This window comes from Ambystoma mexicanum, chromosome 7q (assembly GCF_040938575.1).
Source record: "Ambystoma mexicanum isolate Mex_15411 chromosome 7q, UKY_AmexF1_1, whole genome shotgun sequence".
NCBI classification, from domain to species: domain Eukaryota; kingdom Metazoa; phylum Chordata; class Amphibia; order Caudata; family Ambystomatidae; genus Ambystoma; species Ambystoma mexicanum.
In genome coordinates, this window is record NC_090941.1 from 813,106,362 (window position 1) to 813,131,687 (window position 25,326).

The following is a 25,326-nucleotide window of genomic DNA, read 5'->3' on the forward strand; positions in this document are numbered from 1 at the left end:
GGATTTCTGTGAACAGAAAAATGTTTCAAGATGGCCGCCTTATAGGTGGACCATCTTAAATGATTTTGGTCCTCCAGCCCCGCAAAGAAACTGGAGTATTCCGGGGAGAAGGTCCACTTTACATATTGAATACAGCTTTGGCTGTCCTTCAAATGGAAAGTCTCCATCATTTGCTCAAACAACTCTAAGTGCTCCCAAACAGAATACTTAGCGTTCTTATGGTAAGGCGTGATGACGCTCCTGATCGCCTTAATCTGCTTTAAGGGGTCCTTAAGCAAGGCCCTTTTTGCCTTATTGGCCTTTTTGGTTCGGGTAACCCTTGTCCATTCGTCCTCGGACTCAGAGGCACTGCTCCCAGAGGTTCCTGTCTGATCTTCCAGGTTTTCCCGGATTCTGCGAGCCTGGGAATGGCTGGCAGAATGTGGGGACCTGGTCTCCTGTGTCCTGCGCAGTTCAGAGGAGTCTTCAGATTCCTCCTTGCTGCCAGGATTTGCTGGGTACCCCCCCCACTGACCTAACTGGGCAGAGGTTTTCAGGATGCCCTTAATGGGCCTATTCTCCCGGGGTTCCCCACTGAATTGCACCATGCTTGGATGCCCATGCCCAGATGCCCGCCCATCCATTCCTGGGAGGTACTGGCCTATGAGCCCCATGCTTCTGGCTGGATAGTAATCTGCCATCCCTGTGGCCCGGTGCTCATGTGCGCCAGGGGACATGGGGGTGGCAGAGTCCAGGGACTGAGAGAGATAAAGGCCTCTGGTATTAGGGCTCCTGAGGTTATGCTCAGGAGTTTCCCTTTCCCAGCGAACCTGGTCTCTATCCGCCTCTGCTCCCTGTTGCAATGCAAGAGCCTGCGCTTTCAGTTCCTGAGTTAAGGCCTTACTCGACTCTATCAGTCTCTCCTGCATTGCTACCTGTTGCTGGAGCCTCTCATTGTGCTGGCAGAGAGCCTCATTTTCCCTCTGTGCTTCCTGGTTGGTCCTGGAGAACTGGGCCAGTCTTTGCTGCAGGAGGTTTATCTCCTGAGCTGTGTCCCTATTGGCCTGCTCCTTTCTTGCTAGAGCATCCTCCACCCTCCTGGTGTGCTCTAACAAGTTCTGGTTTTCTTTTTGGAGGTCACCCAGCCCCTGGAGGGCCAGGTGATTTTCTTCCATTTTTCTTTTTAAGTGGCAGACTTCCTGGCCTAAAGTGTCTCTTTCCTGACTGAGAGCCTGAATCTGTGCTGCCAGGTCGTCCCTCTGCTGTTGGAAGGCACCAGCTTTCCGGCGCTCCTGATCAAACTCTGCCTGGGTATCCAGGTCTTTCAGAATCAGTTTATTGCTCTCTGCCTTCTCCCTATCTAGGTGGCTTTGCAGGGTGACTACCTGCTCAGCACATGCCCTATTGAAGTCTAGCTGTTGCTCCAGCTTTTTCTGGCTCTGCCGTAGGGAGTCCAAACCTTCTTGGTACTCCTTCTGCAAGGCCAGAAATCTGGTATCCTGGTCCGCCTTTTCCTGTTGCAGCACATCCATATCCTCCTTTATTTTAGTGATGTACCGTCTGCTGTCATTTTCTGACTCCTGGCTCCTCTGCAGCCTCTGCTCAGAAGAGACCAGGTCAGATTGGACCTTCTCTAACACCATCTGTTGCCTATTTGCCAGATTTTGGCTTTCAGCACATCTATCCTGCATGTCTCCCATATGTAAATATAAATATGCTGCTACCCTGGCAATCTTGTGGTGTTCATCTTTGGCCTTAGGGGCGATGTATAGTTCACTTAGGGCCACATGTAATGGACCCTGATCTCTCCATAAGTCTGACCCTGTTTCAGTGACCTGTCGCGTGAAGGCCTGCAACCAGGCATCCTGGCCCTGCTCAGCCCATTCACCTCTCACAAATAGTTTATGTAAGAAGTGCTCTCTGGCTATTTTCATATCTACCAGGGTCGTCATTCTAGAGATTGGACTCTGTCCTGTAAGAGGATTCAATTCAGCACTACAGCCAAATTAACACCTAGTCTATAATACTGAATGAAAACCCTTATTGATATATCTTTAGGTCCAGTTCATGCGTTCTGGATGACTACCCTTGTATCACACCCCTCTCTTGGAATCCCCCTGACCCCACTGAGCCAAGAAGTAGTTCTGTTTTGCAAGTTAAAAGGTTTATTTGATAAATTAAAATATAGATATCACACTTTATAATAAATTAATAATTGAATATCACACTTTATCTGATATGGGAAATATTAACAACGGAGAATCTGGCACTAGCACACTTCTTTATAATGGCTAATGAGTGGACATGAAATGAATAAGGTAGCACACTGGTAAATGGTACAACAGAAAAAGGTGGTAAAGAATGCTTTATGTAGTTCAAATGGATGTAATGTTGAATAAAAATGCAATACAGAAAATACTCAATATGATTTCAACAGACAATGTAATCACTTTTCTCTGGCAAGCCCTTCCCCCCCTTTTTATGCAATGCAAGGAATGGAAGGAAGCACACAGTTCTCAGAAATGCAATCAACTGTAATTCAGTTCACCCCAGCAAGCTTAAACAACAGAAAACAGATAGGAGTTTTGAAAACACAGGCCCGAATGCTTTAATATGTGCTAGCAATGGATGAGAAATATGCTGGAAACGCTTTTAATTCCCTTTCAGAGGTTCAGGGTGAGTGGTATCTAGTTAATATTAGTCCAGGCTCACACTAGCAATGATGCAGGGATAGTTAGCAGGTTAAACGAATTTCTGGCAAATGAAATCAGGCAAACAGCAGCAGTTTTTACAAGTGAAGAAATGGCAAATCGCGGTAAAATTCGCGGGTGCGTGTTCCGCGATTGCGGTAAAACTATAAGGAGTAGGAAGGTGGTTCTGGGTTCCTAGGAAAGCCACGATTCTAAGCTATCAGAGGAAAGTTACGGCAAGTCTCTAGCTCAAACGGTTGCGGAGATATGAGCGATTTAATACAGGTCGTTTTTGGTTTTGTAAATTTTAAACGCACACTTTTTCAAAATGACAAGTGACAAATTTTTGCAGCTAGAATGACAGGTGACAGCTAGGAGGCAGTTCTACTTAGGTTAAATAAATTGAATTAGATGAATTTAAACTAAGAGATGTGTTCTGAGTTTTGCTAAGTACTCACAAGAGATTTTGAACCGGAAAGTGGCTTTGTCACGATCTGGTCAACAGTCTGGTCAGGTCTTTCCGGGTTCTGCTCACAGCGCCTGGTCTGGTCTCTCTGCTAGGCACAGCACTGCTTTCTCTCTGGGTTCTGCTCACAGCTAGGCACAGCACTGCTTTCCCTCTGGTCTGGGTTTTGAAGTCTCTAGTTTGGTTTTCAGGAGGTTGATGAATTTGAAGTCTGGATCTCTGGATGTTGTCTGGTCCAGCAAAGTGCGCTGCAGCAAATGGATTTTCAGCCCCCTACCTAAGTTTCAGTGGTCCATTTATATGTTCTCCAAGTGGGTGTGTGTGTCGCATCACTAGCCTTGCCCCTCTCCACTTGCCATTGGTCCAGCTTTCATCCCTTACTTGATTGGGGGAATGAAATGAAGTGTCATCATGATGAGGTCTGTTTATGATACAGAGAACCCACCCCTGTCAACTTTATACACAATCTATATCTGACCTAAAAACATATTTGCACAGGTACACATTTGATTAAAATCACATATACATGGTGTGGCTGAATTTAGCCATGTCTCTGTCCAAATGTGTTCATCCTAAGAGCTTGCATTCAAAAACGGCCACTTCTAGCACTTATTCATGTGCTGCACAACATTGGATCTTCATTAAATTTTACACAACTGTTCCTCACATATCTACCCACATACCAATGCATTTTCGTTTGTCTAGCTGAAACAGGGAGTCTGTAATATTAATAAACAATGGGGTTTTGCCCCAGAACATCACTCAAATTCGAGTTTGGCCTTGAATGAAAGGTACATTTTCTTAATTAAAGCTCTCAAAGTTATACATTTCTGTCATTTGATTACAAAGAGTTATCAGTGTTTTTGTAAAATATATATATTCCTTTCAATTCAATCCTCAGAGTGTTGAGGTCCGCCTCCAAGACTTGGGTGGGTCAGTCCTCTGGGCAGGCAGGGCTTTGTTGACATTAAACAGTTCAGAATTAACATATTCCTTTCAGAGGAAAGGGTCCTTTGTGTGGTCTCTGGGAAGCTCCCAGCCAGTCTGCCTTCTATCAATCAAGAGGTCATGTGAGATTCTAACTCCTGGTGTGAAGCTTCTAGAGGTGAGAGGGTTTCCCAGGCTTCAGGCCTCTGGGAACAGCATGTGGCTAATTTTTAATTAAAATGCAGCCTTTGAAGTCAGCTAAGTCAAATCCCTTTGTACAGCAACTGCACTCAGTTCTCCAGTCAGAGTTTAGACCGCCAGCTCCCTCTTGAGGATTTTGTTGGTACTGCATGCAATTTTGGGATTTTCTTGGATTAATGCATTCTAAACAGGAATTGTTCTTACATGGTAGTAAATCCTTGCTTAACATTGTTTTGATGGGGCTCCTTACAGTAAGATGGTTATGTGGAACCCCACAAAAAGGGTTGAATCTTTAAAGTGGTCCAATGAGTCACGATTTCAGCAACTTTTTGACATCAGTAGCAGTGGACTTTGTTAACAAAGACCTTTCTTTACACTGGTGGGTGGCAAGTTAGGTAACCATTTTGGTGTGCGCACAACTGCGCAGCTCTCCTGGATTCTGGGATGAAATGATGGGCGGCGACAGCGCATCCCCATCTTTACCCACTCCAATTATTTATTTTTGTTCTGGGGCAAAATGATGGGCAGCGACAGCTTAATCCCCATCTTCACCCCGTCTAATGATTCCACATGGGTCAAAACCCTCCACAAACCCCCCCGCCCGACTGCGCTTTGACTTGAGTCGAGGGGGAGTCGGTTGCAAGGGAGGTTTTGAACCCTGGCGCTGGTATGTCCACATTATCTTCTTCCAATTCTGTAGATGGCACAGTTCAGCATTTTCTTCTCCATCCGGTCAGATCAATCAGTTCTCCTCGCCGGTCCTGATGGGAAGATTGGGCGGTCCACTGGGCCCATTGCGTCTCTGCTCCCGGTCTCCGGATCGTCCTTCTTGGTCATCCTTCATGGTTTCATCTCTCCTAGGATGATAAAGCAAAAGCGGCAATATCTACTCATAGACGATTTTTTTCCACCACTGTTGAGATAGTGGGGCAGCATATGCATTTCATCATAACGAACCATTACATTCTTATTTTGATAAAAACAGTATAACTAAGAGACAGTTTCATACAAATCACAATATTTTAGAGACTAAATGTGGTATGTTTTATGATTGGAACTGAATTAGTCTGATACAGTACCCGCTAGGATTCCAGAGGATTCCTCCAGTTGTTGCAGAGTGTGCCTGGGATGGCAACATTTCAACTGATTTATGTGGACCCACTTGTCTTCCCCCTCTGCCGAACCGCCTTTGGGGATGCGGATCTTGTAGGCCACAGGGGAGATCTTATCGACGATCTCAAAGGGTCCCTTCCATGTAGGCAAAAATTTGCGCTGCTTGGCCTGGTTCCTTTGGAAGTTGTATAGATAGACCCGGTCTCCCACCTGATATTCCTTCCTGGAAGTTTTCAGGTCATAATGGGTCTTCATGCTATCAGCCGATCTTTCTAGATTCCGCTGAGCATAAGCAAAAGCATGTTGGAGGTGTTTCCTTAAATTCTCTACATACTCATGAGTAGTGGAGGCATTTATCAGTGTCTGCTCTTGGGTCCTATAGAGCAAATGCTGAGGAAGCACCATCTTGCGCCCAGTCATCAACTCAAATGGTGACATTTTGGTTGCAGATGAAGGGGTAGATCTGATGGCCATTAGGACCAGAGGTAATCGGATATCCCAACTTGGCCCAGAATCTGCCACAAACTTCTTTAATATGCTCACGATTGTCCGGTTATATCTCTCTACTGCCCCAGAAGAAGCTGGCCGGTAAGCAATATGCAGCTTTCTCTTGACCCCCAGTATCTCCCACATCTTTGTCATTACTTCACTGGTGAAGTGGCTACCTCTGTCTGACTCAATCCTTTGAGGTAGACCAAAACGGGAAAAGATGTGGTTAATCATCAAGGCAGCTGCAGTTTCTGCCTTGCAGTTTGGGGCTGGGAGACATTCCACCCACTTGGTAAACAAGCATGTCACGGTCAACATGTACTTATTCCCCCTAGCCGAGCGAACCACGGGGCCTACAAAGTCGATTTGTAAATCTGACCATGGCAGTGTCATTCCCCGCTTTTGTAAAGGTGCCCGGTGTGTGAGGGATGTCGGCTGAAATTGTGCACACACAAGACAACCCTTCAAATATTGGTTGAGGTCCTGGCCCATGTGTGGCCAGTATGCAACCTCTCTTAAGATTTCCAATGTTGTGTGAAACCCCCTATGACCGGCGGTGGCCGCATCATGGGCGTGACTTAACATCAGGCTTCGGAATGAGGTAGGAACCACCCACTGATCGTGGCCAGCTTTGGATTTCCTTACCAGCAAACCGTCTTGGATCCGGAACATTTTTGGACATTTCATCAACACTCTTAGGTCCTCTTTCCCAATGTAATCGGTATCCGTCAGGGGAAAGTTCTCAGGGTCCTCAAGGTGCTGGTAAAATTTACCAATAATTGGATCCCCCTTCTGAGCAGTAATCAAATCATCATCAGGGGTCTCCTTACTCCATTGTGCAATTGAAAGGTCGTTGTGAGCATTTGTCTGGGACCTAGTGATAGCAGTGACCTGGATTTCCCCCAACAGGGACTCAATCTCAATTAGATCCCCTTGGATGGCCCCGGTTTTGGCCAGCTGATCAGCTAAGTCATTTCCAGTTTTGTCTGGTCCCTCTACTTTGGAATGACCCTTGATCTTCTTCCAATAGATGGTCATCCCATTCGAGGTGACCAGATCATCAATGTTTTGGATCAACTTCCCATGTTTCAAGGGTTTGTTGTTAGCACATACCATGCCTCTGGTCTTCCAATTAACCAGGTGCTCCACGAACCCGTTCCGTACATAATCCGAATCTGTGATTATTACCAGTTCGTGGAGTTGATGCTGGACAGCAGTGAGGATGGCCTGATGCACAGCCATCAATTCTGCCACCTGACTACTTCGGGGACCAATTTTGTATCCAGCGGAGGGTTCTGGGGACTCATTCACCCATGCATTCCCTACGCCGGCCACCAGTTCTTTCTCCCCGTTGTTGTCGACATGGTAAGAGCATCCATCCACATACACAGTGGGCATTCCCTCACACTTGTCTTCTTCAAAGACTTTGTGGGGGGAATTAAGGTATGCCTCCATGTTGTCCTTTATTTTTAGACTTTCGTCCTCGAGACAGTTTTCTCTGGCACAATCATGCAAGTCAGCCAGACCTTGCGCGAGGGGACTCTTCTTGTTTTGGCCATATCTGACCTCCACAGGAAAGCCTTGCATTGACAGAATCCAGGAAGTAATTCGGGAATTACTCACATTTCCGGCCCGGATTCTGTCACTTTGGAGATATTGCAGAGGCTGGTGTGGAGTCTCCACTATGATGTGTTCCCCCTGGATAAACGGGCGGTAATTCTTCAATGCCCACACCGTTGCCAGGAGTGCCTTCTCACAATCGTTGAATTTTTCCTCCACAGAGGATAAAGTTTTGCTCGCATAGGAGATTACTTTATTGACCTTGTCATGCTTTTGATATAATACTGCCGTCAAGCACGTATTAGAGAACCCCGTCTCCAGGAAGAACTCCTTGTTTCTGACAGGGTAAGCTAGGCAAGGCGCTTGTGAGAGGCTTCTTTTGAGTTGTTTTACTGCCTCGGCTTGTTCTGGACCCCATTCCCACTTGACCCCCCCCTTCAGGAGATGAATCAGGGGTCTGGTGATCTCTGCGTAGCCCTCAATGAACTTTCTGCTGTAATTAGTCAGTCCAAGGAGGCTCCTTAGTTCCCGCAGAGTTGTGGGGTCTTTCAGTTTCTGAAGTGCTTCCACTTTCTTTTCCTGGGGACAGAGACCCTGAGGAGTAATCTCATGCCCCAAGAAATTAACACGGGTTCTACACCACTGTGCTTTCTGAAAGGAAAGTTTTGCTCCGGCGGCCCTCAACTGTGTCAGAACATAACGGATCTCCGCTATGTGTTCCTCCACAGATGAACTTTTAATGAGGACATCATCTACATAAGCCAGGTTACCCCTCGTACCCAAGTCGGGCATGGCCTTATGTAGGAAAATATTGAACTCATTACCGGAGTTAAGGTATCCGAAGGGAGTCCGGGTCCAGGTGTACTGCTGGCCCCCAAAGGTAAAAGCCAGTTTGTATTGGTCCTCCCTACTGACAGGCACGGTCCAGTATCCATTGGTCAGGTCTATTGCAGTGAATACCTGTGACCCCTGAATCTGGGCCAGCCCTTGGTCAATGTAGGGCAGAGGCCATCGGGAAGTATGGACCCGTTTGTTGAGCTCCCTAAGGTCGGCGCAGAGTCTCCACTGGCCGTTTGGCTTCAATATTCCCAGCACCGGATTATTGAAGGTGCTGTGGACTGGACGGATTATTCCCCGGGACTCAAGGTTCTTAATTATTTCAGTAAGGGACTCCATTGATGCGAGAGGCAAGCGATATTGCTTCACAAACACAGGAGTCATGCCAGGGTCCGTGGGGATTGTTGTGGTGTGGATGTCGGTGCGACCACAGTCATATGAGTCTACCGCAAAGAGATCTTGGAAATCCAAGAAAACTTGTTTCAACTTTTGCTTTTGTTCCAGAGTCACACAGGCATCAGCTAGGTTGACTCTCTCTTCCACCATCTGCCTGAAGCCTGGAAAGACTTCTGGTTTGGCTATCTCCGCGGCCTCCTCCAGCTGGGTGGAGAAGTCCCTGGTCAGAGTGCTGATTTGGACCGGAGGCTTCAGGTGGGAAAGGCAGCCCTCATGGACTTGGAAAATCACCTCATCCCTCCTGAAGTCACACGTCACATCTTCCTTACCATAGGGGCAGGAAGTGTACACCAGGAAGTTCCCCCCATGCCGGGTAAAAATCCTGTCTGGTGTTGCGTTGTCATCACTGTCACTGTCAAAACAGTCCTTGGGGATGGGTCCTAACAGTTCATTTACAAGATCAATGGAGAAATGTCGGTCATCAACCGCCATTCCAATAATGGTGCCTGCGGCTAGAGTAATAGTCTTTAAGTCGCTGTTATCCACCTCTATTAGAATGGGGTCATGTTCTATGTTGACTAATGGAGTCGGGTTTACCCCCAACCCTTGCTGTTGGAGAGAAGCATTTAGATGTATGTAAGCATCAGGGTTTTTCAACTCTTGTCCCCTTTTAACTTTCACTTCCAGGGAGAATTGTCGGGTCCTTTCTGGGATGGTGACTTCCTCTTTAACCTGAATTTCAACTGCATAAGGTAGCAATTGAGCTGACCTAAATGCTTTTTCTGGATCATCAAAGCCCATGGGATTATCCGCTAATCGGGACCAAGCTTTGAAGTTTATTAGGTCCAAACTAATGGCAAAGCGATTGAGAATGTCACTGCCTAAGTAAAAGGCGGCAGTGACGTCTCGCACGACCCAACAATTGTGGACTATGCTCTTGTTGCCAATGGAGATTTTGAGCATACACCTGCTTGGCAGGAGATGTTTGGAATTAGGTGCTTCCAGGTCCATTTCCCATTTGTCTATCAGTTTGAAGGTGGGAATGGCTGGATCTTTTGGGAGTTGGCGGAACATGGCTTCGCTGATGAAGCTCTTACCGTTGTTTACACACACTCGAGCGAGAACAGAGTCCTTCCCATCATTTAACTGAACAGGGATGAACAACTGCTCTTCAATTTGCTGAATATCAGCCAGGCTTTGAGCTGATTTCACATCTTTCTGGACTATAGGAGTGGGAGTTTCAGATTGTGGATTGGTATAGAATTTCAGAGTGTTTCCTTCCAGCGTGGAGTACCACTTTAGACTGGAAGGAAGGTTGATTTTCAGAAATAGAGAGGACCCCCCATCACCAGTCTGTTGTCCTACTGCTATTACTGTCACGTCTGGAATTTGGTTGTTCTGGAAGTGAAATTCTACTTGGTCAGATTTTTGTTCAACCATGTGGCATGTGCCGTTTAAACTAACATGGTTGGCACTCTGTTTTAATTTTATTGGTCGGCTAGTCTGGGTCCAGAGGACCTTGTTTACGCAATCTATTAGGGGTGACAACCTTCTCAGGAGGTCATTCCCTAGTAAACAAGGGGTGCCCTCTGGGGTCACAACTATGACCGGGTGTTTCAACTTGTGTCGCCCGATCTTAATGTCCAAGTCTGCCGTCCCCTCGACGGGAATTTCCTTCCCGTCAAAGTTCTGCAGTTGTCCAGGAAGAGAGGTGAGAGGAATTTGGTAATTCTCTCCCCTTCCTGCATTCAGTTCGTCAAAGGCCCTTCTGGACAGAAGGGTAGCTTGAGATCCAGTGTCCACCAGTGCTGAGATTGTACCCTGCCCCTGTACTTGTACCGGGGCATAATATCTTCCCTCCTTCTCCTCAAGGGGGCACAGATAATGTACATTTTTGGACAACTGGTGGGCTAATTTTCTGGTTTTGGACATCGCTAGCGAGGAGATTTGGGCAGAATTCTGTGGAGAGTCTTGGGAATCTGAAAGAAAAAATTTGCAACTGGAGATCAGAGCCATTGGGGGTTCCCCTGGCTCTGTTTCTGGGCCGCCCCCCCCTTTTTGGAGGCAGTCCCCAGGATGGGTTTGAACCAGGGGATTTTCTTGCTGTTGGTTCTGGGATGAGATGGTGGGCGGCGGTAGCTCAGTCTCCACATCTCCCCAGTCTGGATTTGCATCCCTAGGGACCCATTTTTCTTTGGGAGGAGTTCCCCCCTCTCTGAAGGAGAAGATCCTTTTCCCAGGATCCTCTGAGGATCCCTCTCCCTCAAATTGGAAGATCTGTACCTCCTCCTCAAACTGAGTCTGTTTGGGTCTTTTGTTTCTCCTACCCCCCCTCTGCTCCTTAGGAGGCAGACTTTCAGGGGCAAGAGATTTTGTTTCCGGTTCCTGGGTTTCCAGGGGCTGTTTACAAGTGAGGAAGGAAGCTTCCTCCAAGGCTTTACACCCCCCTTCCCCTTGTGCCTCCTCCCTGGGAACCGGTGATTTATCGGGGTGCTGCCCCCGTCATTGTTCTGGAGCACCAGGTCCAGAGTTGGGTGCGTTCTGCGCCGGCATGCTGATCTGAGGGTTCTGCTGTGCCCTCAGTATATGACCCATATCCCGCGCCATGTTTTGAACCTGGCGCTCTAACTGGGAAACCCGCTCAGGCTGATACGGGGCCCTGTTTTCTCCCCTGGGCTGATCCCGGGAAGGGTAGCTGTCCCTCCTCTGGTAGTACCCCTGGTTGGGAAGATTTTGGTACCCCTCCACCCTTGGCCTCCCCTCTCCCGGATTCAGTGGTCTGGGCTCAGGGAATTGAGGAAAGAAGGATGGATGATTTTGGGGTTGGAAGTCGGGTGGATATCTGGGGAAAAAGTTCTGCCCAGGGTTTGGTAAATTTCTGCCCTCCTGTGGGAAGTTTGGAGGGAAGTTCCCTGGGTTAGGTGCTTGTCTGGATCCCCCCCCTTGGGCTGGAGGAGTCCACACATAACCCAGGATGGGTCGATTACCTTTGTAGCGAGGACTTACATAGTCAGGAGAGCGAGGGACCCCATTTGTGGGGCTGCCTCCCTGGCTCCCTGTCTGCGACTGGCCCGAGGACCTTCTGGGCCTAGCATTATTAGGTGCAGGTAGGTTTTTAGGCCCCCCCATCTCCAAATCCAAAACGGGGGTGACCTTTACCTCTGCCACCTTGGCAGCAGCAGGGGTGCTGTTGGCTTTGGGGTTTTTCTGGGCGTTGCTTTTATTTTCTATGGGCTTCTGCACCTCATAGATGCGGGTAGCCTGTTCAATGACCCAGTCTAAAGATCTTTTCTCGTGAAAATCCCTCACGAGCTGGGTCATGATATATTTGGGCAAGGCATGGAAAAACGTGTTGATGAATTCACGGCTATCCGTGCGCACCCTTCTTGTGGTCTGTGCAAAAGCCCGCTTTAACTCCTGCACAAATTCTTGTGGGGCCTGATCCTCCCCACATTGCAAATTGTAGGCTGCCTTGCGAGCCTCTTGAGGATTTCTGTGAACAGAAAAATGTTTCAGGATGGCCGCCTTATAGGTGGACCATCTTAAATGATTCTGGTCCTCCAGCCCCGCAAAGAAACCGGAGTATTCTGGGGAGAATGTCCATTTTACATATTGAATGCAGCTTTGGCTGTCCTTCAAATGGAAAGTCTCCATCATTTGTTCAAACAACTCTAAGTGCTCCCAAACAGAATACTTAGCGTTCTTATGGTAAGGCGTGATGACGCTCCTGATCGCCTTAATCTGCTTTAAGGGGTCCTTACGCAAGGCCCTTTTTGCCTTATTGGCCTTTTTGGTTCGGGTAACCCTTGTCCATTCTTCGTCGGACTCAGAGGCACTGCTCCCAGAGGTTCCCGTCTGTTCTTCCAGGTTTTCCCGGATTCTGCGAGCCTGGGAATGGCTGGCAGAATGTGGGGACCTGGTCTCCTGTGTCCTGCGCAGTTCAGAGGAGTCTTCAGATTCCTCCTTGCTGCCAGGATTGGATGGGTACCCCCTCCACTGACCTAACTGGGCAGAGGTTTTCAGGATGCCCTTAATGGGCCTACTCTCCTGGGGTTCCCCACTGAACTGTATTGTACTTGGGTGCCCATACCCGGATGCCCACCCCTCCATTCCTGAGTGGTCCTGGCCTATGAGCCCCATGCTTCTGGCTGGATAGTAATCTGCCATCCCTGTGGCCCTGTGCTCATGTGCGCCAGGGGACATGGGGGTGGCAGAGTTCAGGGACTGGGGAAGATGAAGGCCCCTGGTGTTAGGGCTCCTGCGGTTATGGTCAGGAGTCTCTCTTTCCCAGCGGACCTCATCTCTATCCGCCCCTGCTCCCTGTTGCAATGCAAGAGCCTGCATTTGTGCTTTCAGTTCCTCTGTTAAGGCCTTACTCGACTCTATCAGTTTCTCCTGCATCGCTACCTGCTGTTGGAGCCTATCATTGTGTTGGCAGAGGGCCTCATTTTCCCTCTGTGCTTCCTGGTTGGTCCTGGAGAACTGGGCCAGTCTTTGCTGCAGGAGGGTTACCTCCTGGGCAATGTCCCTATTGGCCTGCTCCTTTCTTGCTAGAGCATCCTCCACCCTTCTGGTGTGCTCTACCAAGTTCTGGTTTTCTTTTTGGAGGTCACCCAGTCCCTGGTGGGCCAGGTGATTTTCTTCCATTTTTCTTTTTAAATGGCAGACTTCCTGGCCTATGGCGTCTCTTTCATGACTAAGAGCCTGCATTTGTGCCGCCAGGTCGTCCCTTTGCCGTTGAAAGGCACCAGCTTTCTGGCGCTCCTCATCAAACTCTGCCTGGGTATCCAGGTCTTTCAGAATTAGTTTGTTGCTCTCTGCCTTCACTCTATCTAGGTGGCCTTGCAGGGTGACTACCTGCTCAGCACATACCCTGTTGAAGTCTAGCTGTTGCTCCAGCTTTTTCTGGCTTTGCAGTAGGGAGTCCAAACCTTCTTGGTGTTCCTTCTGCAAGGCCAGAAATCTGGTATCCTGTTCTGACTTTTCCTTTTGCAGTACGTCCATATCCTCCTTTATTTTAGTAATGTACAGTCTGCTGTCATTTTCTGACTCCTGGCTCCTCTGCAGCCTCTGCTCAGAAGAGTCCAGATCAGATTGGACCTTCTGTAATTCCATCTGTTGCCTATTTGCCAGATTTTGGCTTTCAGCACATCTATCCTGCATGTCTCCCATATATAGGTACAGGTATGCTGCTATCCTGGCAATCTTATTGTGTTCCTCTTTGGCTTTAGGAGCCATATATAGTTCACTCAGGGCCTCATGTAATGGACCCTGATCTCTCCATAGGTCTGACCCTGTTTCCGTGACCTGTTGCATGATGGCCTGCAACCAGACTGTTTGGTCCTGGTGAGTCCACTCACCTCTCACAAATAACTTATGTAAGAAGTGCTCTCTGGCTATTTTCATGTCTACTAAGGCCGTCATTCTAGAGATTGGTCTCTGTCCTGACTTACAGAAGTTAGTATTTTATTTTTGCAGAACAGAACTTTTCTTGGAGTGTCCCTTTTGAGGAATGCTTCACAGCGTAATGCAGCGTGGTGATCCGACCGGATGTATGTATCCCGTCAGTTAGCACACTGTATTAAGCTGCACAACTGGTAAATCTAACCCAACGTCTCGGCTCGAGCCCCCAATTTGTAAGAGGATTCAATTCAGCACTACAGCCAAATTAACACCTAGTCTATAATACTGAATGAAAACCCTTATTGATATATCTTTAGGTCCAGTTCATGCGTTCTGGATGACTACCCTTGTATCACACCCCTCTCTTGGAATCCCCCTGACCCCACTGAGCCAAGAAGTAGTTCTGTTTTGCAAGTTAAAAGGTTTATTTGATAAATTAAAATATAGATATCACACTTTATAATAAATTAATAATTGAATATCACACTTTATCTGATATGGGAAATATTAACAACGGAGAATCTGGCACTAGCACACTTCTTTATAATGGCTAATGAGTGGACATGAAATGAATAAGGTAGCACACTGGTAAATGGTACAACAGAAAAAGGTGGTAAAGAATGCTTTATGTAGTTCAAATGGATGTAATGTTGAATAAAAATGCAATACAGAAAATACTCAATATGATTTCAACAGACAATGTAATCACTTTTCTCTGGCAAGCCCTTCCCCCCCTTTTTATGCAATGCAAGGAATGGAAGGAAGCACACAGTTCTCAGAAATGCAATCAACTGTAATTCAGTTCACCCCAGCAAGCTTAAACAACAGAAAACAGATAGGAGTTTTGAAAACACAGGCCCGAATGCTTTAATATGTGCTAGCAATGGATGAGAAATATGCTGGAAACGCTTTTAATTCCCTTTCAGAGGTTCAGGGTGAGTGGTATCTAGTTAATATTAGTCCAGGCTCACACTAGCAATGATGCAGGGATAGTTAGCAGGTTAAACGAATTTCTGGCAAATGAAATCAGGCAAACAGCAGCAGTTTTTACAAGTGAAGAAATGGCAAATCGCGGTAAAATTCGCGGGTGCGTGTTCCGCGATTGCGGTAAAACTATAAGGAGTAGGAAGGTGGTTCTGGGTTCCTAGGAAAGCCACGATTCTAAGCTATCAGAGGAAAGTTACGGCAAGTCTCTAGCTCAAACGGTTGCGGAGATATGAGCGATTTAATACAGGTCGTTTTTGGTTTTGTAAATTTTAAACGCACACTTTTTCAAAATGACAAGTGACAAATTTTTGCAGCTAGAATGACAGGTGACAGCTAGGAGGCAGTTCTACTTAGGTTAAATAAATTGAATTAGATGAATTTAAACTAAGAGATGTGTTCTGAGTTTTGCTAAGTACTCACAAGAGATTTTGAACCGGAAAGTGGCTTTGTCACGATCTGGTCAACAGTCTGGTCAGGTCTTTCCGGGTTCTGCTCACAGCGCCTGGTCTGGTCTCTCTGCTAGGCACAGCACTGCTTTCTCTCTGGGTTCTGCTCACAGCTAGGCACAGCACTGCTTTCCCTCTGGTCTGGGTTTTGAAGTCTCTAGTTTGGTTTTCAGGAGGTTGATGAATTTGAAGTCTGGATCTCTGGATGTTGTCTGGTCCAGCAAAGTGCGCTGCAGCAAATGGATTTTCAGCCCCCTACCTAAGTTTCAGTGGTCCATTTATATGTTCTCCAAGTGGGTGTGTGTGTCGCATCACTAGCCTTGCCCCTCTCCACTTGCCATTGGTCCAGCTTTCATCCCTTACTTGATTGGGGGAATGAAATGAAGTGTCATCATGATGAGGTCTGTTTATGATACAGAGAACCCACCCCTGTCAACTTTATACACAATCTATATCTGACCTAAAAACATATTTGCACAGGTACACATTTGATTAAAATCACATATACATGGTGTGGCTGAATTTAGCCATGTCTCTGTCCAAATGTGTTCATCCTAAGAGCTTGCATTCAAAAACGGCCACTTCTAGCACTTATTCATGTGCTGCACAACATTGGATCTTCATTAAATTTTACACAACTGTTCCTCACATATCTACCCACATACCAATGCATTTTCGTTTGTCTAGCTGAAACAGGGAGTCTGTAATATTAATAAACAATGGGGTTTTGCCCCAGAACATCACTCAAATTCGAGTTTGGCCTTGAATGAAAGGTACATTTTCTTAATTAAAGCTCTCAAAGTTATACATTTCTGTCATTTGATTACAAAGAGTTATCAGTGTTTTTGTAAAATATATATATTCCTTTCAATTCAATCCTCAGAGTGTTGAGGTCCGCCTCCAAGACTTGGGTGGGTCAGTCCTCTGGGCAGGCAGGGCTTTGTTGACATTAAACAGTTCAGAATTAACATATTCCTTTCAGAGGAAAGGGTCCTTTGTGTGGTCTCTGGGAAGCTCCCAGCCAGTCTGCCTTCTATCAATCAAGAGGTCATGTGAGATTCTAACTCCTGGTGTGAAGCTTCTAGAGGTGAGAGGGTTTCCCAGGCTTCAGGCCTCTGGGAACAGCATGTGGCTAATTTTTAATTAAAATGCAGCCTTTGAAGTCAGCTAAGTCAAATCCCTTTGTACAGCAACTGCACTCAGTTCTCCAGTCAGAGTTTAGACCGCCAGCTCCCTCTTGAGGATTTTGTTGGTACTGCATGCAATTTTGGGATTTTCTTGGATTAATGCATTCTAAACAGGAATTGTTCTTACATGGTAGTAAATCCTTGCTTAACATTGTTTTGATGGGGCTCCTTACAGTAAGATGGTTATGTGGAACCCCACAAAAAGGGTTGAATCTTTAAAGTGGTCCAATGAGTCACGATTTCAGCAACTTTTTGACATCAGTAGCAGTGGACTTTGTTAACAAAGACCTTTCTTTACACTGGTGGGTGGCAAGTTAGGTAACCATTTTGGTGTGCGCACAACTGCGCAGCTCTCCTGGATTCTGGGATGAAATGATGGGCGGCGACAGCGCATCCCCATCTTTACCCACTCCAATTATTTATTTTTGTTCTGGGGCAAAATGATGGGCAGCGACAGCTTAATCCCCATCTTCACCCCGTCTAATGATTCCACATGGGTCAAAACCCTCCACAGTCCTGACTTACAGAAGTTAGTATTTTATTTTTGCAGAACAGAACTTTTCTTGGAGTGTCCCTTTTGAGGAATGCTTCACAGCGTAATGCAGCCTGGTGATCCGACTGGATGTATGTATCCCGTCAGTTGGCACGCTGTATTAATCTGCACAAATGGTAAATCTAACCCAAACGTCCGGCCCGAGCCCCCAATTTGTAAGAGGATTCAATTCAGCACTACAGCTAAGTCGACGCCTAGTCTAGAATACTGAATGAAAACCCTTATTGATATACCTTTATGTCCAGTTCATGCGTTCTGGATGACTACCCCTATATAACACCCCTCTCTTGGAATCCCCCTGACCGTACTGAGCCAAGAAGTAGTTCTGTTTTGCAAGTTAAAAGATTTATTTGATAATTTAAACAATAGATATATATATCACACTGTATAATAAATTAATAATTGAATATCACACTTAATCTGATATGATAAAGATTAACAACGGAGAATCTGGCACTAGCACACTTCTTTATAATCACTAAGGAGTTGACATGAAATGGATAAGGTAGCACACTGGTAAATAGGTACAGAAGTATAATGTGGTAGAGAATGCTTTATAGGGTTCAAGGAAATGCAAGGTTGAATGAATGAAATGCAGTATAGAAAATACTCAATATGATTTCAACAAAACAATGTAATCACTTTTCTCTGGCAATCCACCCCCTCCTTTTATGCAGTGCAAGGAAATGGGAGGAAAGCACACAGTTCTCAGAAATGCAATCAATGTAATTCAGTTCAATCGCCCCCAAGCACGCTTAAAGAAAACAGATAGGAGTTTTGAAAACACAGGCAAAATGCTTTTATATGTGCTGGCAATGGAGTGAAAATATGTTAAAATGCTTTTAATTCCCTGTAGAGGTTCGGGGTGAGTGGTATCTAGTTAATATTAGCTCAGGCTCACTCTAGCAGTGATGCAGGGATAGTTTTTATGAGGCAAACGATTTTTTTTAGAGGAAAGCAAAAGCAGCTATCTTTTTGCATGTGGAGAAATTTTCAAATCGCGGCAAAATTCGCGGATGCGTCTGGTGCGATTACAGAGGAACTACAAGGACTATCACTATCGTTTTGGGGTCCTAGGAAAGCCTAGGATCTCAGCTTCCAGATGGAAGTTACTGCAAGTCTCTAGCACAAACGGTCACGGAGATATGAGCGATTAAATAAAGGTCATTTTTCAGATTTGAAATTTTAAAGTTCAAAAAGACAAGTGCAGCTTGCAACTAGAAAATGACAGGTGACAGCTATGCAAATGACCGGTGACCGTTAGGAGACAGTTCTACTTAGATTAAGCTAGATTGAATTATATTATTTTAACTAGGAGATTGGTTCTGCACAGTTTTCTAGGTACTCACACTATATTCTTGAGTGAAATGGGCCTCGCCATGGATCTGGTCAGGTTTTAGACGGGACTCTGGTCTCTGCACTTCACAGTGATCTGGGTCTGCTCTCTCTCTGGATTCTGAAGATTGAGGGATTTAAAGTCTGGATCTTTCTGCACAGCTTTCTCTGGAGATTGATGGAGGTAAAGTATGGATTTTCCCGGCAGAGCTTCCAGCTGCAAATGGATTTGAAGGTCCCTATCTGTCCTGTCTGTCTGCTTTTATGTGTTTAGAATGTGGGTGTGTTCTTGCATCACTGACCCTACCTCTCTCTCAGCTTCTAATTGGTCAAACTTCCATTTCTCACTTGATTGGGGGAGCTAAGTTGTGTCAGAGTGATGTCATTTTATGGCTTGCAGAGAGGACACTCCCCAGTCAAATTGCACACATTCTATATTTGATAACAAAAGACATATTTGCACAGGTAAACATTGGTTTAAAATTACATGCACACATCACATATCACAGGAGATATACCCTGTCCAAACTTTGCTCTTCCTGGGGGCTTGCTTTCAGAAATGGCACATATTTCACTTTTTAACTGATTTTGCAATTCCGGACATTGACCCAAATTTACACACATGTGCGCAAGGAGTATGGACATTAGTTGATGAAGTGTCAGATTTTTCACATGCACACATTTTGAGTAATATCCTCTTTTCCGCTAAAACCCCCCTGAACATGCCACCGGTTCTAAAAACCTCTTAAAATGTGGGCAGAAAAATCACAAGAATTATGGTGTCATTTATACAATTTTCACATGTCCGCTCTATGAGTTATTCATCTTTTTCTAAAACCATATTCTGGCTATAGAGGTGTGTCTTTTCAGGTCACATGGTACAGAAACCAGTCTTTCCAGTTTCTGCCAAGCTCAGAGACCCTGCCACTCCCAGCTTCTGCCAAGAGGAAGCTGTTTTACGACATCTGCAATAAAACATTTGCCTGAGTCAGGACAGGGCTTTGTTCAATTTCCTGCAGAGCCCAGGTAATTCAATCAGGGAAGTGTCATATCCCTTTTGGTGTGAGCAGCAAAAGGGCAGCTAGGCCTGGGAACACAGCTGTGACTCAAGTTTCACTCCTGATGGGGGTAGTTGCCAGGCAGAATTCAGTTCCTTAAGCCAAGTTTCAGATAAAATGTCACTTTTTGTTTCCCAGTTTAAGTCAAGACAATTTTTTTACATATGCAGCTAGAATGCTGATTCTAAGTTCAAAACTATGACATTTAAACAATTGCAACCTATGTGACACTCAAAGTAGGTCACTCATTTCTCTTAAACCTTGAGATTTTTAATGTCTTTCAGTCCAAATTTACTTAAACTGCTGAAATCCCCAGCTCAGCCAGTCTTGTTATAAACCTTCAAGTCACTTCAGAATATAACTTTACATTGGATCCACCTCTCAGTAAGTCTTTCTTTGGCCTGTTTTGGGTTCATTTATTCAGTTTTCTACAAAAAAGTAAAATCTGGTGGTTTTAAAACGCCGGCTTTTGGATAGTGGTGAGTACTGGTACTGCACCCCTTTTTGGGATTTAAGAAAATGAATTCTCCACAGTTATGGGTTTGCTTTTGGCAATCAGCATTGCCATTCCCAATGGTTTCAGACTACTGTGTGGGTAGTCCAATGGTGGTTTTAGGCAGTGTCCTTCTGTGCCCATAACATCGGCAAAAATGAGTGGCAGCCTATTCTTCATGCATTTCCCTGTGCATTTTCTGGGAAGCTCTGGCCATCATGATGTTTTCCATGTCAGTACTGCACAGTTTTGAGGTATGGCTCGGATGCATGGGTAAATACATCCCACAACTCTCTACCTTGGGAAGAATCGTTTTTGTGTAAGCAATTTTAGGTTTGACTTTGCCAAATTTCCAGAAAAGATCATAGTGAACAAGCATTATTTGAATATTAACAGGACTTTGTTATTTTTTTTCAACTGCAGGTGAATATGGAGAAAATATTCCTTCCATAATAAATTGATTATCTTATGACGATGCAATGGTGACCATCAGCGTATAACTTTATTTCCCAGCTAGAAGTCGGGAAGGTCATTTCTGTCACAACGCCATGCATTCCAGAGCACCACCTGCTAGCCACCCCTGGAGGTTCACCTCCAGGTCAGAGCCATACAGAAATTCCCTATGGGTAAGCACATCCATTGAGCGCTTTATGAGATGTGTGCCATTGTCTTATAGGGCAGAACTGCTTTATACACATCTTAATCATCCCAAGACAACCAACCCAAGAGCATTGATGCAACAACCACATAGCACTTCACCCTCATTGGGGATGATCGGTAGTGTGGTGCAGTGAACATCCTTGTGATTCGAGTATTAGGGCATGTTTACCAAACAAAATTAATAGTGGGGTGGATTTAAAAAGTGAGAGTAGAATAAGGCATTTCCTGTACAATGCCACGCATCACAGGATCACCTAGTAGCCATCCCTGAAGGTTCAACTCTGGTACAGGGTAAGAAAATTTATTGAAAAGTCTGCATTTGATCTCTTTATGAGATATAGGGCAGATCTGCTTTATATATAGCTTTATTAGCCCAAGTCCAACATCTCTAAAAGGATGCAGCAACCCCATAGCACTTCACCCTCATTTGGAATGATCATCGGTGTAGTGCAGTGAGCACATTTGTGATTGAAGTATTAGGTCATTCTAATCAAACATCATCAATATTAGGGTGGTTTTAAAAATGCAAACAAGAAAAAAAAACGATACCTTTAAACTATACCTCAAAAGTGAGAGCAGAATAGGCCATTTCATTTACAAAGTCACGCATACCACAGCACCACCTGGAAGTTTGCATTCTCGTCAGTATGTCTTTGGAATAGTCAGAAATTATTTGGAGAGTACTAAAAAGGAATAATGAAATGCCATTTTATGCACATAGAACTATGTAGCATTCTCTCTCATTGTGTGTACCGTCTTCGGAACATGGAATCATTACCACCATTCCCGATTCCGTGTTCCATGAAAGAAGGGTTGTCAGTTGAAGAGGAGCTGGTGAGGAGTAAGGATACAAATAAACAAGCCTCCTTCATTTACTGCAGCCGAGCGTCTTGATTACACTGGCGACAAGCGGGTACAGGACGCGCAGTGTCCCACCGAGCAGCCGCGGGCCCACCGCTAGGCCTGCAATCTGCATGGAAACTGAGGTGAAGGAATGTTAAGGTGAGCAAATTAACCCTTGGTCATCCTTGCCCTGATCTCAGTGCCCGAATTCGGGCATTCCTGCAGGGACTTTGTTGTACGTTGCCACAACCCTGCTGAGGAAAGCACCCAGTGCTGTGTGAACGTCTCGACTGTGAACAAATTAATGTTGCTAGGCAATGAATGACGTCTTTCGCATGGGAACAGCAGGGCACAAGAAACAGCTGCTGCACTAGATTTAAAGGGCATGATACAGTGCTTTGAAACCACAATAAATAAAAGAGGACTTAAATACAACTGTTTCACATCTCGCAAACTGCAATAGTTGGGTGAAGGGACCCAGTCTTCTAAGGTGCTCTGCCTTACAGGTAGATTGGTTAAGCAAAGAAATAGTGTGCTTACCAGACGAGTCCCATCAGCGTTACATAGAGGAAATGAGTATTGCAGAGCTGCAAAAAGGAATTTAGTACTGAAAGCAAGGAAGGCCTTACAAAAGTGTTATTACAAGGAAGGACACATTGTGGCAAGAACCATGCAAGGTGTAACACCACCCAATTTTATTCTTGATGCCGAGGTGAACCGGAGGTATTTTAGAAGAGGCAGAGAAAATGTTTTGACTATTATGTGCAAGCTGTACATAGCACAAATTAGGTGAGTGAGCACAAGAAATCCCTATTGATACATTGCCTTGCCAATTACAGCCAGGAACAATTTGGAAATCTTGCGGTTCCGAATGAAGATGAATCAGAAGGTCTGATTTTTTATGACATTCTAACAACATTGTTGGTCAAACACTGGGAAAAGATGGTCGACATTATGCTGTAGATGTACCACTATGGGAATAGGGCACAAGAGCAAGGAGAACAAATTAAGCAATGCATTACCACTCTCAGGGGTCTTGCGACAACATGTGAATTTGGGTGATATTATAACATTCATAGAGATTGGTTTCCAGAGGGAGGGGTATCCCACACATTTGATCACTGAGAATGGGGTCCAACTAGTATCATGTGAGATGGAGGATTTTCTGAAGAGAAACATGATTGAACATGGCACAAGTTCAATTTAACATCCTGAGACTAACATTTAATTGTGTGATAAAGTAGAGTATTCCGGGTGCCATAAGTGGTAATAGGGACTGGGAGAAGGCTGTTGATGAGATTTTGGTGGCATACAGATTTACTCCCCATTCCACAACAACAGCATCTCTGTTTGAGATTCTCAGGGGCAGAAAGCCTAACACCAGGGTGTGTTCGGTGGTGATTGGTAGACCTGTTCTGAGTAAGGTGAGATTGGAGAATGTTAGGGAAAATATTAGAGAGAAACAGCTGAGTAACAGAGCTGTAATGACGTTTGCAAAGCATCCATAGTATGCAATGTTGTTGGAGGGGTGTATGTGAGAATGACATTGCCCCTTACATTACATAGGCAAGGTGGATCCTGGTCTAAACCCATAATGGTGAATACAGTGATGCATGGAGCTGTAGGGCAGCAAAGGAAAGGGTTTGGAATATGGGTAGAGTGAGTAAACATAATAAATCGCTGCTACCGTCCAGTACCAAAAGCGGAAAGGCTATTGGTAGCAATGGCATTCATGACCAGTTTAATATGAAGACGTATGGAGTTAAGGTTACCAATAGGCCCAGGAGAGAAAGGAGGAGGCCTGCTTATCTGGCTTTGTATGTTGCCGAATTCAGATTCAGTATGAATAATCGGACTGCTGTACTACATTCACCTTTTGATTGCCAACTGTACTGATTATTTGTTCTATGTTGAATAGATGATTATTGCGGCCATTTTCTGAGTTCATTTTGCTAATATCTATTCCATAGCATGTCTTAAAGTTTAGTTTTGCATGTCTATTTTATCTCTGATTTTCTTCTCTTGTATCATAGAATGTGTGTAATGTAATTTGTCAGAGCACTGGCAGCATTGCTCTGCTGTAGATAAGGAAAGGGGATGTGTAGAATTCGCTCTCATGTCATGTACCTTCCTCGGAACATGGAATCATCACCACCATCCCTGGTTCCATGTTCCAAGGTAGAGGGTTGTCATTTGAAGAGCAGCCGGTGGGGCATAAGGGTACCCATAAACAATCCTCTTTCATTTACCACAGGGAGTGTCTTCATTCCAAAATTCCAAACTACATTAGGTAAACAGATAACTACAATTGGACACACAGATCTCGATTCACAAAAGTCGTTTTCAATGGGAAAAGGCTAATGCAATGACACATGCTTTGTAAATGAGGCCCACTGAGTACTAAAGAAAACTGTTTTTTCAAAGGTTTGCAGGAAAGAGAACGACAAGAAATGAACATAAAAAAATAAAGTGTAAATCAATGATTACCGCCACAGAAGAACTAACAAATACAGCGTCTTGGCTAAGTTCAAAGAGTACTTCTTCATGAACAATGAAAAAAGCAACTCCGTGTAAAGAAAACTTCATCTCGGGAGCCAATGAATACCCTTTCGATGGAAGAGTGTATTTCTCAATGATACATTTCTCCTGTTTGCACATTTTCATATCCCTTTTAGAAGCATGATTGGACAATGTAATGTGTTATGAGATAATGTTGCACTACAAAAAAAGAAGTACTGTCCTTTGAAAAGTTTAGTTTTAATGCCAAAGGACAATGTTTGCGAATCGATGTGTTACTGTCCGCAGGAATGCCTAGGCAGGGGACGTATAATTGGTTACTTAGTCACTTGCTGCTCGCTCGCCTCACACAATGTCTGCAAAGCTCTAGGGGGAGTGTGTGAACATGCAACAGAAGCAGGAATTACAGTTGTCTCATTTTAATAAACAATGCTGTCTAATTTTGCAAGAATATGTACTTACTTGCCAAGTGCAAAGCACTCCATCTTGACATTGGTTCCCTTAGCAGCAGAAAGAGTGTACGAAAAATGGACCTCGATTTTCGGCTCATATTCCCCCATCACACCTGGGAAATAAAGAAGGGTCTTTAAAGATAAAAGCAATGCCACTGCGATTTGCGCTTAGAACTATTTTTATGTCCTCCTTGGCATTCTTGATACTAGCTAGGGATTCATAACGTTGGGGCAGAACAGAAACAGTGGGACATGCATACGTGCATCCATAGCTCAAACTGCACATTTATTTGAAATATTGCACTGCATAGTCACAGCTAGAAAGAAATTGCACATATTCAGTGTAAACTGACAACAAGAAAGGCCATTATTATTGAGTGCAGTATGGCAGCGAATAGGAATGTTGGCTTTTAACAAAGTATACATGGCCATGAGTTAAATATGATGGCGCATACATCACACATTCATACGTCAGGTGTTCTCAACACCTGCCACATCTCGGAATCCTTTAGCTGGTATTTTAAAGGAGAATCCACATTGTGATTTTTACAACAAATCTTGCATTTTCAAAAGAAAGCTACACCCCAGCTCAGCTGCAAGGCCATATTAATTTCGCTTTAACGTTGCATTGTTATTGTTGGTACACACATGGCAAAAACATACAGTATTTCCTTGAGAAAGTACAGTTACCAAAAACAACTGCAGTGGAGTTGAGTAAGACGCCACATTTCAAC

The 25,326-nt window shown here is 45.0% G+C and overlaps 1 protein-coding gene across 6 annotated transcripts in view; it reads right to left on the bottom strand.

Annotated features, from left to right (window-relative positions):
* The window catches only part of CNTN5 (contactin 5), a 3,106,629-nt gene that overhangs the window by 1,312,790 nt on the left and 1,768,513 nt on the right, over positions 1-25,326 (bottom strand). For all 6 annotated transcript variants that reach the window (XM_069639123.1, XM_069639125.1, XM_069639124.1 and 3 more), the window contains one exon: positions 24,603-24,705. In XM_069639123.1, the coding sequence (XP_069495224.1) occupies positions 24,603-24,705 (103 nt within the window). The remainder of the gene's footprint in view (positions 1-24,602; positions 24,706-25,326) is intronic.